Consider the following 14599-nt stretch of genomic DNA (forward strand, 5'->3'; position numbering starts at 1 on the left):
TGAGTGGTTTGAAAGGAATCAGTAGCTAACTGAAAGCTGTGCAAAGTAATCACTACTGTAACCTGCTATTTGGTGGAGAGGGTGTGTGGTCCAAGTCTGGGTTTAAGGGTCTCTTTTCCAAGCTTAAAAGGATAAACATTCACATGCAACACCATGGGCCAGAAAACATTAAATACATTGGCCATGCTGTCAATCCAGCATGACTTCTGCTGCATTGAAACAACTGGAAACTCAGAACTGGGAAATCTCAGACTTCAGTGAGTTCAAGACAACTGGGAACTCTGAAAAAAACATTTTGAACAGTCATCCAACTTGGAATTCCAAGTCGGGAACTGGACTTCTTTCTAGAGCTCAAACCTGAAGATCACTGACGTCATGATTCAACCTAGTTTTTCTCTGAGTTCCCAGTTGTCTTGAAAGCACCATACATCCAGAGAATGCCAGACTTTGATGACAATGTTTGATGACAAGTGAGCACAGCTGCTGCATAAATGATGTAATATGCCAGGGAGATATACTGTAGCTAATTTAGCCTACTGTCCCAACTTGGTTGTGCACATGTAGCCTATACCCTGTTTTGGAGAAATGTACTCATTGAATATTGCAAGAGCTTTTATTGTCTGCTTATATGCCCCCTTTATTTATCCTCCAGTTCTGACTTGGTGTACAGGGAGAATACTGTAAGAACAGCCCATGTCCTGAATTCTGTCGCTGTACATTTCAAAAGTGCTGAACTGAACTACGTCCGTTTTAGCTCGAAATTATGGATTGCCTCATCATTCTCTTAGCCATAGTTTGTACATCTCAATTGTCAGTCGAAACCACATTTGTTGAAGCAAGTCAGCCATATCAGCTATGTTTTTTTTAATGTCGTAAATGAGGCTGAATGAACTGTTTCGTTGCCAGACAAGGCCCCACTGATAGCCAGGTGTAGTGGTGGTAAGGTGTTGGTATTGCTGTTGGGACAGCTTTATATAGGCCCTTATAGTTTGTGGGCAACGTTTGTCACCGTTATAGTGCAATTAATGTATTGTTTAGTGTTGGGTTGTGTTGTGTAGTGACTTTGCTGGCATGCATCTAAAATATTTTTTGGGAGTTTTCCCCACCAAGATTTACATGCTAAAATCTCCACTGGTGTGTGTGTGTTCATTGCAGAGAGCTCAAAGGAGCAGCATGTGAAGTGTCCCTCCCCCCTCCACATACACACACACACACACACACACACACACACACACACACACACACACACACACACACACACACACACACACACACACACACACACACACACACATCTCCATACACACTGACACTGCCAGCCTTTGTGTATGCCAGACAGCAGATGGCAGCCATTATAGCACTGACATGGCAGTCATCTGGCAGGCACCCTGTTAGTCTCCCCCTGAACACACAGCACAGCACACCACTGAGTGGATGGGGCACTTTAGGCGGGAAAACCAATGTGTGTGTAAATGTATGCACTGGGTGCGTGTGTGTATGTTTTGGAACCTGGCCTTTCTGCTGTAAATAGGTCCTAGTTTTCACTCTCCTGTGTGTGTCACTGCTGTGAGGTTAAACAGGCTCACATACAACACAAGTACACGATATGCTAGTGGAGCCTACTGCCTGACTACACATTTTTGCCTACAAACAACAGATACATAATGAGGGGTCTGTGTGTGTTTTTTAATATCATGAATAGGGCTTGGGGTCTCAAGGGGCCCTGGTTGAATGAGCAGGGAAGACAGAGTGTATGAGGGGTACAGACTCTGTTCACCCGGGGTGGGGCAGGCTCATTACTGTCCTGTATAGCATCTGTTGCTCCACAGGTGAGGATGGGAGAGAACCCCCCCCCCCCCTCCCCCCAGCCCCGTCAGGTGAGGGAGGACCAGTGGGACACATAAACAAAGGTACACTGTCACCCCTGGATATCAACCACATCCACAATAATCCTGATAGCAAGGCTGTGGCGGGCCTCCAGCATCAAACAACCTATGGAGCATCCGGCATCAAACATCTTATGGGGCCTCCAGCATTAAACATCCTACGGGGCCTCCAGCATCAAACATTCTATATCACATACTAAGAAATTAGGAATATTTGTGAGTGAACACCCAATTGTGAAGATCAAGATGTTGTTCTTACACCATTTCTGCCTCCATCTGAACAACACAGGGGTTTAAACTGACCATACAATTGGTAATGCGTTACAGAATGGCTTTTAGCTTTTGCAATGTCTACCTTGTTAACCATCATTCATTTAAGTTTTTAAATATTTTTTTATTTATTTATTGAATATCCGAAACATACAATATACTTGCAGTGAAGCCGCTCAACAACTACATCATACCAGTCATCCAACAGATTCCCATTCAGAATGACACACAGAAGCATCCAGGGTCAACGCCCTGCCCAAGTGCACGTTGACAAGCATTCTCCCAAGTTAGCATTACTGCTTGATAGTAATGCTAACTTGATAGACTCAGTAGCTAGCCATACATTCTTAGAAAAAAAGGTTCCAAAAGGGTTCTTTGGCTGTCCCCATACGAGAACCCTTTTTGGTTCCAGGTAAAATCCTTTTGGGTTCCATGTGGAATCCTCTGTGGAAAGGGTTCTACAGGGAACCCAAAAGAGTTCTACCTGGAACCAAAAAGAGTTCTTCAAAGGGTTCTGTTTCTGTATGATGTGTTACATTAAAGAATAAAGACAGACACTAATGTCAAGTTCAATAGCCATGTTCAAGTATTGTACACGTCCCTACATATGGGGTCAGGGGAACCGCTAGTCGATTACCTATCAACTAGACTTTGTAACATCATATTTTTCAATAGAAAGTGCAAACAGCACAACATTAAGTTCTTAACAAATGAAAATACATTACATTTTCTTTTTACTTCAGTCGTCGTCTTTCTCTCTTTTTTTGCATTTTTATAACAGAGGACAAGTTGACACAGTCCCTTGCTTACAGAGTAAGCCTTTCTGGTGGCTTACATAGCCGACCCACGATGAGTAAGTATGGGCTCTGGTGGGTAGGAATCGGGCCACGAGCTGGAGAGCTTGGTGGGGTAGAAGCCTCCCGTCAGTTGGCTCATGTCTCAATTTTGTGCCCCTTGCTGTTAGGCCTGGACTGTGATCCAGCTCATCTAGGTGAGTGTATGGTGTGTTCTGGTTTGTTGTCTGCTCTGCTATGCACAGATCCACCCAATTGCAACGATAGAGGGAGCCATCAACATCCACCTGGTAAGAACGTGGTACAACTCTCTGTAGGCATGTGCCCAGCTTCCAAAGTCATGTGTGGTCTCCTGGCAGCAGTTTCATCCTTATCGTTTTACCCACCGGTAGGTCTCGAGCAGTCCAGTCATAGAAGACCTTAGCGAGCTGCTTTCTGTGGCAGTTTGTCTGTGATGCCAACCATGACACAGGGCTCAAGTACCTTGTTGGCTATGGGATGGTAGTCCTCAGACGTCTGGACAGAAGGCGTTGCGCTGGGCTGCTGTCCATGTTTTCGGTGGGTGTGTTCCTCCACTGTAAGATAGCTTTCCAGGTGTCATTGCTGTCACGCAAGGCCTTGGGTAACAGGTTTTTATCAGGGGTTGTTGCTATCACGCACGGCCTTGGGTAACAGGTTTTTATCAGGGGTTGTTGCTGTCACGCAAGGCCTTGGGTAACAGGTTTTTATCAGGGGTTGTTGCTGTCACGCAAGGCCAAGGGTAACAGGTTTTTATCTGGGGTTGTTGCTGTCACGCAAGGCCAAGGGTAACAGGTTTTTATCAGGGGTCGTTGCTGTCACGCAAGGCCTTGGGTAACAGGTTTTTATCAGTGGTTGTTGCTGTCACGCAAGTCCTTGCATAACAGTTTTTTTTGCAATCTTGACAACTGACTCAGCCTTGCCATTTGCCTTTGGGTGCCTTGGAGAGGAGATCACGTGGTCAAACTCCCATTCTGAGGTGAAACGCTTGAACTGTGCAATGAACTCTGGGTCATTATCCGTGATGACCTTGTCAGGCTGGCCTTGCCTTGCAAATTGTGTCTTGCAGCGCTTTATGACCATCTCTGCAGACAAGTCAGGGAGCAGTTCAATTTCCCAAAAGTCAGAGTAGTGATCAATGATGAGAAGATAGTCCTTTTGTCTGTGGCTGAATAAGTCCATGCTGACGATTTTCCAGGCCCTTGTGGGCAGTTCGTGCGACATCATGGTTTCCTTTTGCTGTTCATGAGCGTACTCGTTGCATGTGGTACAGCTTCTGACAAAGTCTTGAATTTCTGCATGCATGTTTGGCCAGTATAATGTTTCACGAGCCTGGCGGTAGCATGCGCCACCTCCAACGTGACTGGAGTGTATGCGGGTAAGCATCTCTGGACGTAGTGATTTGGGGATAATGACCTTCTGACCTCTGAACAAGATGCCATTTTGCACACTCATCTATTCTTGAAAGGTCCAGTATTCTCTCACTGTGAGAGGTGTCTCCTCTTCCAGGTACGGCCAACCTGTGAGAACCATGGACTTCAGAGACTGTAAGGTGTTTGTCCAGCCCTGATCTGGGCTAGGCGGTGATCTGTGATGTTCAAGTAGTCTTCCTGATTGATCTGTTGAACTTTTTGTTGTTCCTGCTGTAGCGAACAGATGTCATGTCGCTGATAGGCAATGCCTCTGCCTGTACATTGTGCTGTTGCCCTGTTCAGTGTGTCGCTGATGTACAGTACATCTCTGGTCCCAGCTTGTAGATAACCTACAGGCTATAGTTTTGCAGAGTCAGGAGCATGCTTTGAAGCCTCTTGGGCGCGTTGAGGAGAGGTTTACTGAAAATGGCAATGAGTGGTTTGTGTTCAGTTTCAGCGGTGACCAGCTCTCGACCATATAAGTAGTGATAGAAGACGATGCTGAGGCATAGTTTTGTTTGGTGTGTTTGTGCATAGTTTTGTTTGGTGGGGGTGAGCGCTCTCGAGTCAAACACAATGGGCTGGCCTTCCTGAATAAGGCAGCATCCAAGTTCACTTTGGGTGGAGTCACTCTGGACTGTGACAGGTTTCGTAACATTGTAGTAACGCAACACTGGCATGGATGAAGCCAGAGATTTAATCTCCTGCACTGCGGCCTTGTGCTTGGATAGCCAGTGCCATGTTGTGTCTTTGTCCAACAGCCAGTGCAGAGGCGCACAGACTGCTGATAGGTGTGGCATGAACTTTGCAAGATAGTTTGCAAAGCCGATGAAACGCTGCACTCCTTTTGCATCAGACGGGTTTGGCATGTCGAGGATCACTTTGACTTTGTCTAGGTCTGGCTGCAGGCTTTTGGCTGAGAGAATGTGGCCATGGAAGTGGACGTATTCATCTTGAACTGCAGCTTCTTCAGGCCAAAGTGCAGCCTAACTGATCGGCATCGCTCCATCAGTGCCAGGAGCTTCACATTGTGGTCGCGTACTGCTTCTTTGTCTGTTTCACCACAGCCTACAATCAGGAAATCATCAGCGATGGGTTCAATGCCTTGAGCCCAACCAGTAACTCATGCTGCTTGCATTGTTGTACCAATGCGCCACGGAGACACCAAACGGGAGCTTGAGTCAGCGTTACTGTCCTCAGGGGGTCCAGAAGGTAGTCATGAAGCTGCTTTCTTCATCCAGCTTACATTGCAGGAATGCATCTCGGGCGTCCACCAAGGTGAAAATCCTGGTCTTGGGAAGCTTGTAGAAGACATCCTCCAGTGTTGGCATGATGTAGTGGAAGCGTTTCAGTGCTTGGATCAGATGCTTTGGGTCAATGCAGACTCTCAGCTTCTCTGGCTTTTTCACTATGACCATATTGCTGATCCAGTCAGTTGGTTCAATCACAGATGTCATGTGGCCATCGGCCTCATACTTGTCCATCTGGGTCATCACAGCCATTTTCATTGCAATGGGCACATTGTGAGGAGCACACTGGACTGGAGTGACGCTCTTATCCAATTCAAAGTGTACTTCCCCAGGTGATTCAATGGGCACGTTGAATACATTGTCATATCTGCTGAGTAGTTGTACTTTGGACAGGGGTCCATGCTGGACATGATCCACTATGTTCAGGTCATTTGGTACGGTGAACTGCAGCTTGTGTTTATGTCCCCGAATAACACATTCGGTCTCAAAGATGCCCATAGAGCTCATTAGCTCTCCTGAGTACAGCTTTAGTCTAGTATCGCTGGGCAAGAGATGTGTGTCAGGTGCCAGATATATTTTGTCTTTGTAGCTCATTACATTGCACGTAGCACCGGAATCCAGTTGACATCTTAGTGTCACAAACCATTTGTTACCTCTTGAGTGTACAGCCCTCACTCACCCTTCTTTTGAGACATACTTTTGTAAAGTGATTATTAGTTCCACAAGCTCTGCATGGTTTGCCGTAGGCAGGGCAGTGCTCTTTGCCTCTTGCATGTGCATTTCCACAGTATTTGCATGCTCTGGGGCAGTCTGTGTTTGCCGTTCGTGGTGAATTGCTCTGCCTCGATTGGCTTTGTCTGAATGTTTGCCTGGCTCAGCGTCAATGCGTGGGGTTTCCATTTCCATTGCTCTCATTCTCATGTCAGTGACTTCAGCAGTGCGGCACATTTCAATGGCAGTAACTAATGTTAAGCCTTTCTCTCTTAGTAGACGCCGGCGCGTGTCCTCATTTGTAATCCCAAGTACTATTTTGTTACAAATCAGTTCATCTTTCAATCCCCCGTATTCACAAGTATCAGATAGTACTGACTCAACATCAAAAACGAACTCGTAAATGACATTCCTGGCGTGTTTGAAGTAATACTCCAATGCATTCAGTATGGCGTTTGCATCACCCTGTTGTCATGCTGTGAGGGTGAGATTGTGCCTGTAGATGTGCTTGCTGCCTATTAAGCTCCTCAGAGTTGCCAAATTAGTATTCCAGTCCCCTGTGAGAACCATGGGTTTTGGTGGCGGAATGTTCGCTGCCATAGCGATGGAATAGGAGATGTCTTTGCCTTTGGCCATCGAGGTAGGTAGTGATGCTAGCTAACCAGATAACAACTAGTTGATCACTGGTGTGACTAACGTTAGCAGTAAACAACGGCGTGTGTTCGCATATGGAACATAACTGCGCCTATACTGTGCTTAGCAACAAAAATAACAAATGTGTGGTTTTCGAGCCACGTCTGATACCATGTTTCAGTATGGTATGTTAGATAAAAGAATAAAGACATACACAAATGTTCAAGTATTGTACAAGTCCCTACATTCGAGGTCCGGGGAACAGCCCAGCTACTCAATTACCTATCAACTACTCTGTAACAGGTTCTCCTATGGGGACATCCAAAGAACCCTTTTAGGTTCAAGATAGCATCTTTTTTTCTAATGTTAGAAAAATGTTTTTTTTCTAATGTTAGAATAACATGTTTCACATGTTAGGCAGGGAGATGGTCCCTGTTAGAATAAATCCTTACGGGGCGTCTAAATCTGATATAGGTCAAGGTTAGGATTAGGATTAGAGAGTTTGACTTTTAGTCCTTCCAAAGGATACATTCTATGTGGAGTCCAGCGAGAGAGCTGTTTTACCGTTGCCCGGGCAACCTTCACAATAATGATGTAATTTCCTTTGGCATGAGTGTAAAGCATGGTTTGATGATTTTTATGAAAAATACATTCCTGGCTGATGTTGGGTTTCACACAAATTACAGTTGAACAATTTATAGTCAAAAGAAAATATATCAATGATTGAGTGCATGTTGCTTTGGAACGTCGTAGTTGCTAAATAAAGAATACAGCCTAATAAGGATGACAACATGGAACAGAAAAGCACAAGTAGACTTATGGAACATTATTTGGCTAAAGTAAACACAGTTAGCTTTATAAAATAGAGTCATAAATCTTATTCCTCTTTGATTATTAATAAAATACTTCCCCCTTGTTCAACCCCTCAATTGATGTCTTGCTTAATGTCACATCTTAATCACGGAAGCTTTATATACATGATTGATCTTTCTTGAACACTTTACAGAAGAGGAAGGGAAGTAGTTAACCTCACTCCAGCTCTTAAATGATGCAGTCAGAGGACCAACTGTAGACTAGCAACAGTGCTGTAACTATTGCAACCCTACCTGGCCCCATCAGGGCTGGGATTGGGGATGGAGCTGGGGATGGGGCTGGTATTGGTGTTGGGGATGAGGCTGGGGATTGGGGCGGTATTGGGGTTGGGGATGGGGCTGGGTATTGGGGCTGGTATTGGTGATGGGGATGGGGCTGGTATTGGGGTTGGGGATGGGGCTGGGTATTGGGGCTGGTATTGGTGATGGGGATGGGGCTGGGGATGTGGCTAGGGTTTGGGGCTGGGGTTGGGGATTGGGCTGCCTGTTAGGGAGACAGATCCTGGACTTCAGTATCAGGATGGGGCCCTCTCTCTGCCCCTCGGGGTCCTCTGGCCCCCCTCCTGCTGCTGCTCTGCTGGCTCTGCGGAGGGCCTGGGGTGCGCTGGGGGACAACACGGACACAACAAACACAAAGGACTTGTTTATTACCGCTGACCCAAATTCCAGCGTTCCACACAGACAAGACAAGCACAGGGCTGTTCAAGGGGTTCGCTCAGAGTGTGTGTTTGTGTGCATTTGCATGTGCGTGATTGTGTGTGTGTGTGCAAGCTTTCACAGCTCAAGGAGCAAGGTTCACCTCCACACACACATAAGGTGGGGCCAAGTTACATGCCCACATACTGGGATAAGTCAAATGTATGATCTTAGATAATATCTGAAACAACATCTGCTTACATTTCCTAGCTCACTGTGGGCATTTCAGTCAGATTATACAGGCAGTTCTGTTTCACTGTTTGACATTATGAAACACAATACTTTTAGAGGGAAAGAGGGATCCCTCATCACCCCCCTGAACCTATGGTTGTGACTGTGAGCCCCCACTGTGTTGTGTGAGGGAACAGCAGTACAGTGAGAGGGAATTGATCAGAGGGAGATAGGGGTGGTGGTGGTGGTGGTGGGGGGGGTCTTAATCTCTGTGCTTTGTCAACTAATGAGGGATGAGAGAGAGGCCACCTGTTCTGGGCGGAGTGGAGTGGGAGGGGGTGGAAAAGGGTGAGGGTGTGTGTGTGTGTGTGTGTGTGTGTGTGGGGAGCAGCTGCTGGGGTGTGTGTGTATGTGTTGTGTACACACACTTGTGGAGGGGGGTTTGATTGAGGATAGGATTGTGTGTGTGTATATGTGTATATCTGTGTGTGTTTTGGGCGCGATGTACTCACCCAGTACCAACTGCATACGTGGCCTGAGCTGAACCCCGTCTTGCTAAGCAGCAGACATCGTTAGCTGGCTCATCATCCTGAGAACACAAACAGAGGTGTGTCAGTGAACGGGTGGGATTAATGCTGTGACTCTTCTCTCCTGCTATCGCTCTGTCCTGTCACGAACCTCAGGTAGGCAGCTAAAGAGGCTATTCTAACCTGCCATACTGTTCTGTAAGTCAGCAGAGCTATTCTTTATAAATAGCAGGGGTGGACAATCTTATCTCTGCGAGCAATGCTAGGGCAGATTTTTGTCCCAGCCAAGTAAATAGAATATCTTGTTGCACACTCAGAGATGGAACGTTGCTTTTGCCTAACATAACACAATTAAACAATAAGACCCGAGGGCGTCTAAGGGCTTTTCATTCACACGACGCAATGTAGAGTGCCTGGTCACAGCCCTTAGCCATGGTATATTGGTCATATATCACAACCCCCTGAGGTGCCTTATTGCTATTATAAACTGGTTACCAACATAATTAGAGCAGTAAAATAAATGTTTTGTCATACCCATGGTATACGGTCTGATGTACCACGGCTTTCAGCCAATCAGCATTCAGGGCTCGAACCCCCCAGTTTATAATTTCCACTAGCCACTAACCTGGTGGCTCAGATTCACGACATGCGAGGCAAGGATGTATCCCTGTTGTCCATTCTGCAACCGCCCAAACCATTGGGCCTCCTCATCTTTTCACAGAACCAGGATGATCTCACCCCGGGTCAGCTTCAGTTCATCTGGGGCTTGTAGCTGCGCTTTACCACCATCTAGTGGATAGATCAGGAAATGCATCTTAAATAAATGCTCAGGTAACAAAACAGATATACAGTATCACAGGCGGTGGGTGGCACCTTAATTGGGGAGAATGGGCTCGTGTTAATGACTGGAGGGGAATAGTTGGAATGGTATCAAAAACATAAAACACAGGTGTTTGATGCCATTCCGTTTGCTCCGTTCCGGCCATTATTATGAACCGTTCTCCCCTCAGTAGCCTCCTGCGACTTGTATGCATAGACAGCAGTGTCCCAAGTTTCAGATCGTTGCAAGGCAAAATCCCAGGCTCACATGGCTGTTTTTTTTCTGTGTGTGGGTCTCTTCTTGATTGTTGTGTCCAGGTGTAACGTCCTGACAAGGTGATTGTTGTGTCCAGGTGTAACGTCCTGACAAGGGGATTGTTGTGTCCAGGTGTAACGTCCTGACAAGGTGATTGTTGTTTCCAGGTGTAACGTCCTGACAAGGTGATTGTTGTGTTCAGGTGTAACGTCCTGACAAGGTGATTGTTGTGTCCAGGTGTAACGTCCTGACAAGGTGATTGTTGTTTCCAGGTGTAACGTCCTGACAAGGTGATTGTTGTGTTCAGGTGTAACGTCCTGACAAGGTGATTGTTGTGTCCAGGTGTAACGTCCTGACAAGGTGATTGTTGTGTTCAGGTGTAACGTCCTGACAAGGTGATTGTTGTGTCCAGGTGTAACGTCCTGACAAGGGGATTGTTGTGTCCAGGTGTAACGTCCTGACAAGGTGATTGTTGTGTCCAGGTGTAACGTCCTGACAAGGTGATTGTTGTGTCCAGGTGTAACGTCCTGACAAGGTGATTGTTGTGTCCAGGTGTAACGTCCTGACAAGGTGATTGTTGTGTTCAGGTGTAACGTCCTGACAAGGTGATTGTTGTTTCCAGGTGTAACGTCCTGACAAGGTGATTGTTGTGTTCAGGTGTAACGTCCTGACAAGGTGATTGTTGTGTCCAGGTGTAACGTCCTGACAAGGTGATTGTTGTGTTCAGGTGTAACGTCCTGACAAGGTGATTGTTGTGTCCAGGTGTAACGTCCTGACAAGGGGATTGTTGTGTCCAGGTGTAACGTCCTGACAAGGTGATTGTTGTGTCCAGGTGTAACGTCCTGACAAGGTGATTGTTGTGTCCAGGTGTAACGTCCTGACAAGGTGATTGTTGTGTCCAGGTGTAACGTCCTGACAAGGTGATTGTTGTGTCCAGGTGTAACGTCCTGACAAGGTGATTGTTATGTCCAGGTGTAACGTCCTGACAAGGTGATTGTTGTGTCCAGGTGTAACGTCCTGACAAGGTGATTGTTGTGTCCAGGTGTAACGTCCTGACAAGGTGATTGTTGTTTCCAGGTGTAACGTCCTGACAAGGTGATTGTTGTGTCCAGGTGTAACGTCCTGACAAGGTGATTGTTGTGTCCAGGTGTAACGTCCTGGCCAGGTGAATGGAAAGCTGACCTGAGAAGGCCAGGTCAGTGTGCTGGGCTGCGTGTTTCTCTGGGGCCAAACGCCTGTTTTATATAACCACAAGCACAGCTAATCTGATTAGCATACTGTGTGTTTATAGGGAAGAGCATTCATAACACCTCTATTCTTCGTCGTTAGGCCTACATGCAATGCATGAGAGACAGACAGACAGGCAGACAGGCTCTCTGTTTATATCATCATATGACACTACTAAACAGGGTCAGTGTAGGAGTAGGCTTTATCTGTGTCCAGGAAACCGTTTCTTATCAATAACTTTACAGCATTGCCTGGGTGCAGGACAATTTGTAGAATTTTGGGGCAGACCTCTGCTGATTCCATCTGGCTCTTATTGCTTGACTTGACTGAGGCAGTCTTCTACTATAGCACGTTTCTACTTTCAGCCACAATGTTGCATTCCAAAGCACACCTCTACAGGAGCATAGTGAAGGAGAGTTCTGTTCACCCATCCGTCCCCTCTGACCCAAAGTGTTGTACACACCCCAGCTGTCATGTATGTTATGCACGTGCATGGAAAACCCTGATTACATACCAACTGATCAATCAATATTCAGTGACAAAGGAACTATAGCAAGTCCATTAAATGACCATACAGATTTGTTTAGTTGTTTTCTGTGCTATTGCTCGCTATGCTATGCGTTGCTTGTCCTATGTCGCTCTGCAAGGCCTCACCGCTCCTGGTTTGTCTGTACTGGTATTGTTTTTAATAACCTGCCCAGGGACTGCGGTTGAAAATTAGCTGGCTGACTAAAACCGTCACGTTTACTGAAACGTTGATTAATGTGCACTGTCCCTGTAAAAATAAACTCAAACACATGATGTGGCATTACAGTCTGTAGCTGGATCACATGGAAGTTGTAAACTTCCTTGTATATAGCCTTGTAACTTTATCTTGTTACTTTTTTTTACTATTCTTATCTATTTGCGCATTTCCTTACTTTTAACTGCATTGTTGGTAAAGAGCTCATCAGTAAGCATTTCACGGTAAAGTCTACACTTGTATTCAGCACATGGAACAAATAACATTTGATTTGCTATTGGGCTCAGTGAAACTACGTGTCCAGGTGCCTTATATTCTTATGATATACCACAAAGAAACACCATCTTTATGAAGTTGATTTTAATTGTGTTGAAAAATATCAAACATAACTCTTTACCCAAAAGTTACACATTGCATTGAGAAATATACAACAAATTGTGGACACGAGGCAAATCAACAACATATAGCATTTTTACACAATGTCATGGGTGATCTATTTACAATTTGCATGATGGGACAGAAGCCCCTCCCCCCTATTGCACTTGACCTGCATTAAGAGGAAACAGCTCATGGACACATCACTCCCAGCAACATGACAACATGCAGGTGGGAAACATAATGAAGCAGGCAACTCATACTGTGCAGTCTAATACATCTGAGACAAGGCTCTTATGATGTACGACATACAAAGTTCCAAATGTTCCCCTTTAGCGCTTCCCAGCTCCTTTTTTACCTCCAGGTGGTCCTTGACCTTTACCCCCTGCTCTTCCTTTGCCACCTCCTCCTTTACCTTTGCCCTTCCCACCCCCACCCTTTCCTTTTCCAGAGAAATGACCACCCTTGCGTCCCTTCTTCGCCCCCTTCCTAAATTTCGCTGCAGATTCCTCTCGGTCATCCTCTCGCATTTGTTTGTTTACAGCTTTGTTGACGTCCAGACGAGGTTTCTTACTGTCCATCAATTTTAGCAGATCCAGCTGCCTCTGCTTTTCATTGGAAAAGTTACCAATGACCGGCTGGAATTTCCTCTTCTTCCCGGTGTTTCTGGGAGCTTTCTCCTTCGGTAGGCGGTCTTGGAATTTACCTGCGGAAGCGGTGGATACCTTGGCCACATTGACAGCCCTAACCAGGTCAGTTTTGGATTGCTGCGCGGTCGGTGTGAGTCCAACACCTGGTACTTTGATCTTCTGTGCCCTGGCTATGTTCCTCAGGCGATGCAGCTCGTTTTTTGCAACCTTCTCCTTCTTGGCTTTGTTCCGTTTGGCAAATTGGTCCTCGTTGGGGTCGGCTGTTTCGGGGACCTCAATCAGCCACTCTTTCGTGCCATCATTAACACGCTTGTAGCCCCAACGCCGCTTCCACTCTTTGGCAACATCGTCCCATACAAGGTTAGTTTTCTTCTTCTTTTGGATCCCCTTCAGTTTAGCGAATTCCTCCCATTTGGTTGGAGGCCTGGGCTTCGGTGGGGGCTTCTCTCTCGGCAGTGCAGTGGTCGGCTCGGGTAGTTTGACTACAATTACCTCCTCTACTCTCTCTGTGGGATGCTTCCATATCTCGTTGATTAGGAGCTGCGTGTTGTCACGAGCTAGCGAGCGCAGGAAATCGTCTTTCTTCTGTTCACGGAACTGTCGAATGTCAATACGGTTCTTGTCGTATGCGACCAGGTTTCCGATGTCAAACTCAAGGTCCAGTTCTTTTTGAACGGTGATACTTTTGAGTTTTTCAGCCTCATCTTGTTCAGCTTTAGCAAGCACGTCTTCTATACTGCACGCAGCCATTTTTGAAAGCATGTCCGACATACGTGTGTTTCATGTCACGTGAAAGGTCACTATCATTTATTTCCGGGTTAATATGTCCCCATTCGAAAAAGAATTCCTCATGTCCACCGGGTGGAGCCATTGTCTTACTTTTCTCGTTGCCATGATGACATTTTTAAATATTTTTTAATCCAGTCTCATTTGAACAAAGTGAATACTTTGATTATATTACTTGAGTCTATCATTATCTGAATGTCATATTACTTCATGTTTAGCATTTCTTAGTAATAAAAAAAATGGTCAATTATTTACTTAAAATAATTCATAGACGCTGTCCTACTTTAGTCCTACTGACTGCTCAATGCTCTTCTCCTCCAAGACTCAATGGACTGAAGGTGAGAGGTGTGAAAAGAGGATACTCAATGTCCTGCTGACTTGGTCATGAATGTGTGGATGGATGAGTGTTAAGCCAGGAGGTGAGTCATTGTGTGTGTGTGTGTGTGTGTGTGTGTGTGTGTGTGTGTGTGTGTGTGTGTGGGTGCCACTTCTGAATAGACCCCA

At 45.9% G+C, this 14599-nt stretch overlaps 1 protein-coding gene across 1 annotated transcript; it reads right to left on the bottom strand.

Annotated features, from left to right (window-relative positions):
* Window positions 1-12627: 12627 nt before the first annotated feature.
* On the bottom strand, window positions 12628-14211 carry LOC115150911 (ribosome biogenesis regulatory protein homolog). Its single transcript, XM_029694734.1, has one exon. It carries the CDS (start codon window positions 14078-14080, stop codon window positions 12992-12994), a length of 1089 nt encoding a protein of 362 aa, XP_029550594.1. The 5' UTR covers window positions 14081-14211; the 3' UTR covers window positions 12628-12991.
* Between the last annotated feature and the right edge of the window lie 388 nt (window positions 14212-14599).

This window comes from Salmo trutta, chromosome 2, assembly GCF_901001165.1.
Source record: "Salmo trutta chromosome 2, fSalTru1.1, whole genome shotgun sequence".
Lineage (NCBI taxonomy): Eukaryota > Metazoa > Chordata > Actinopteri > Salmoniformes > Salmonidae > Salmo > Salmo trutta.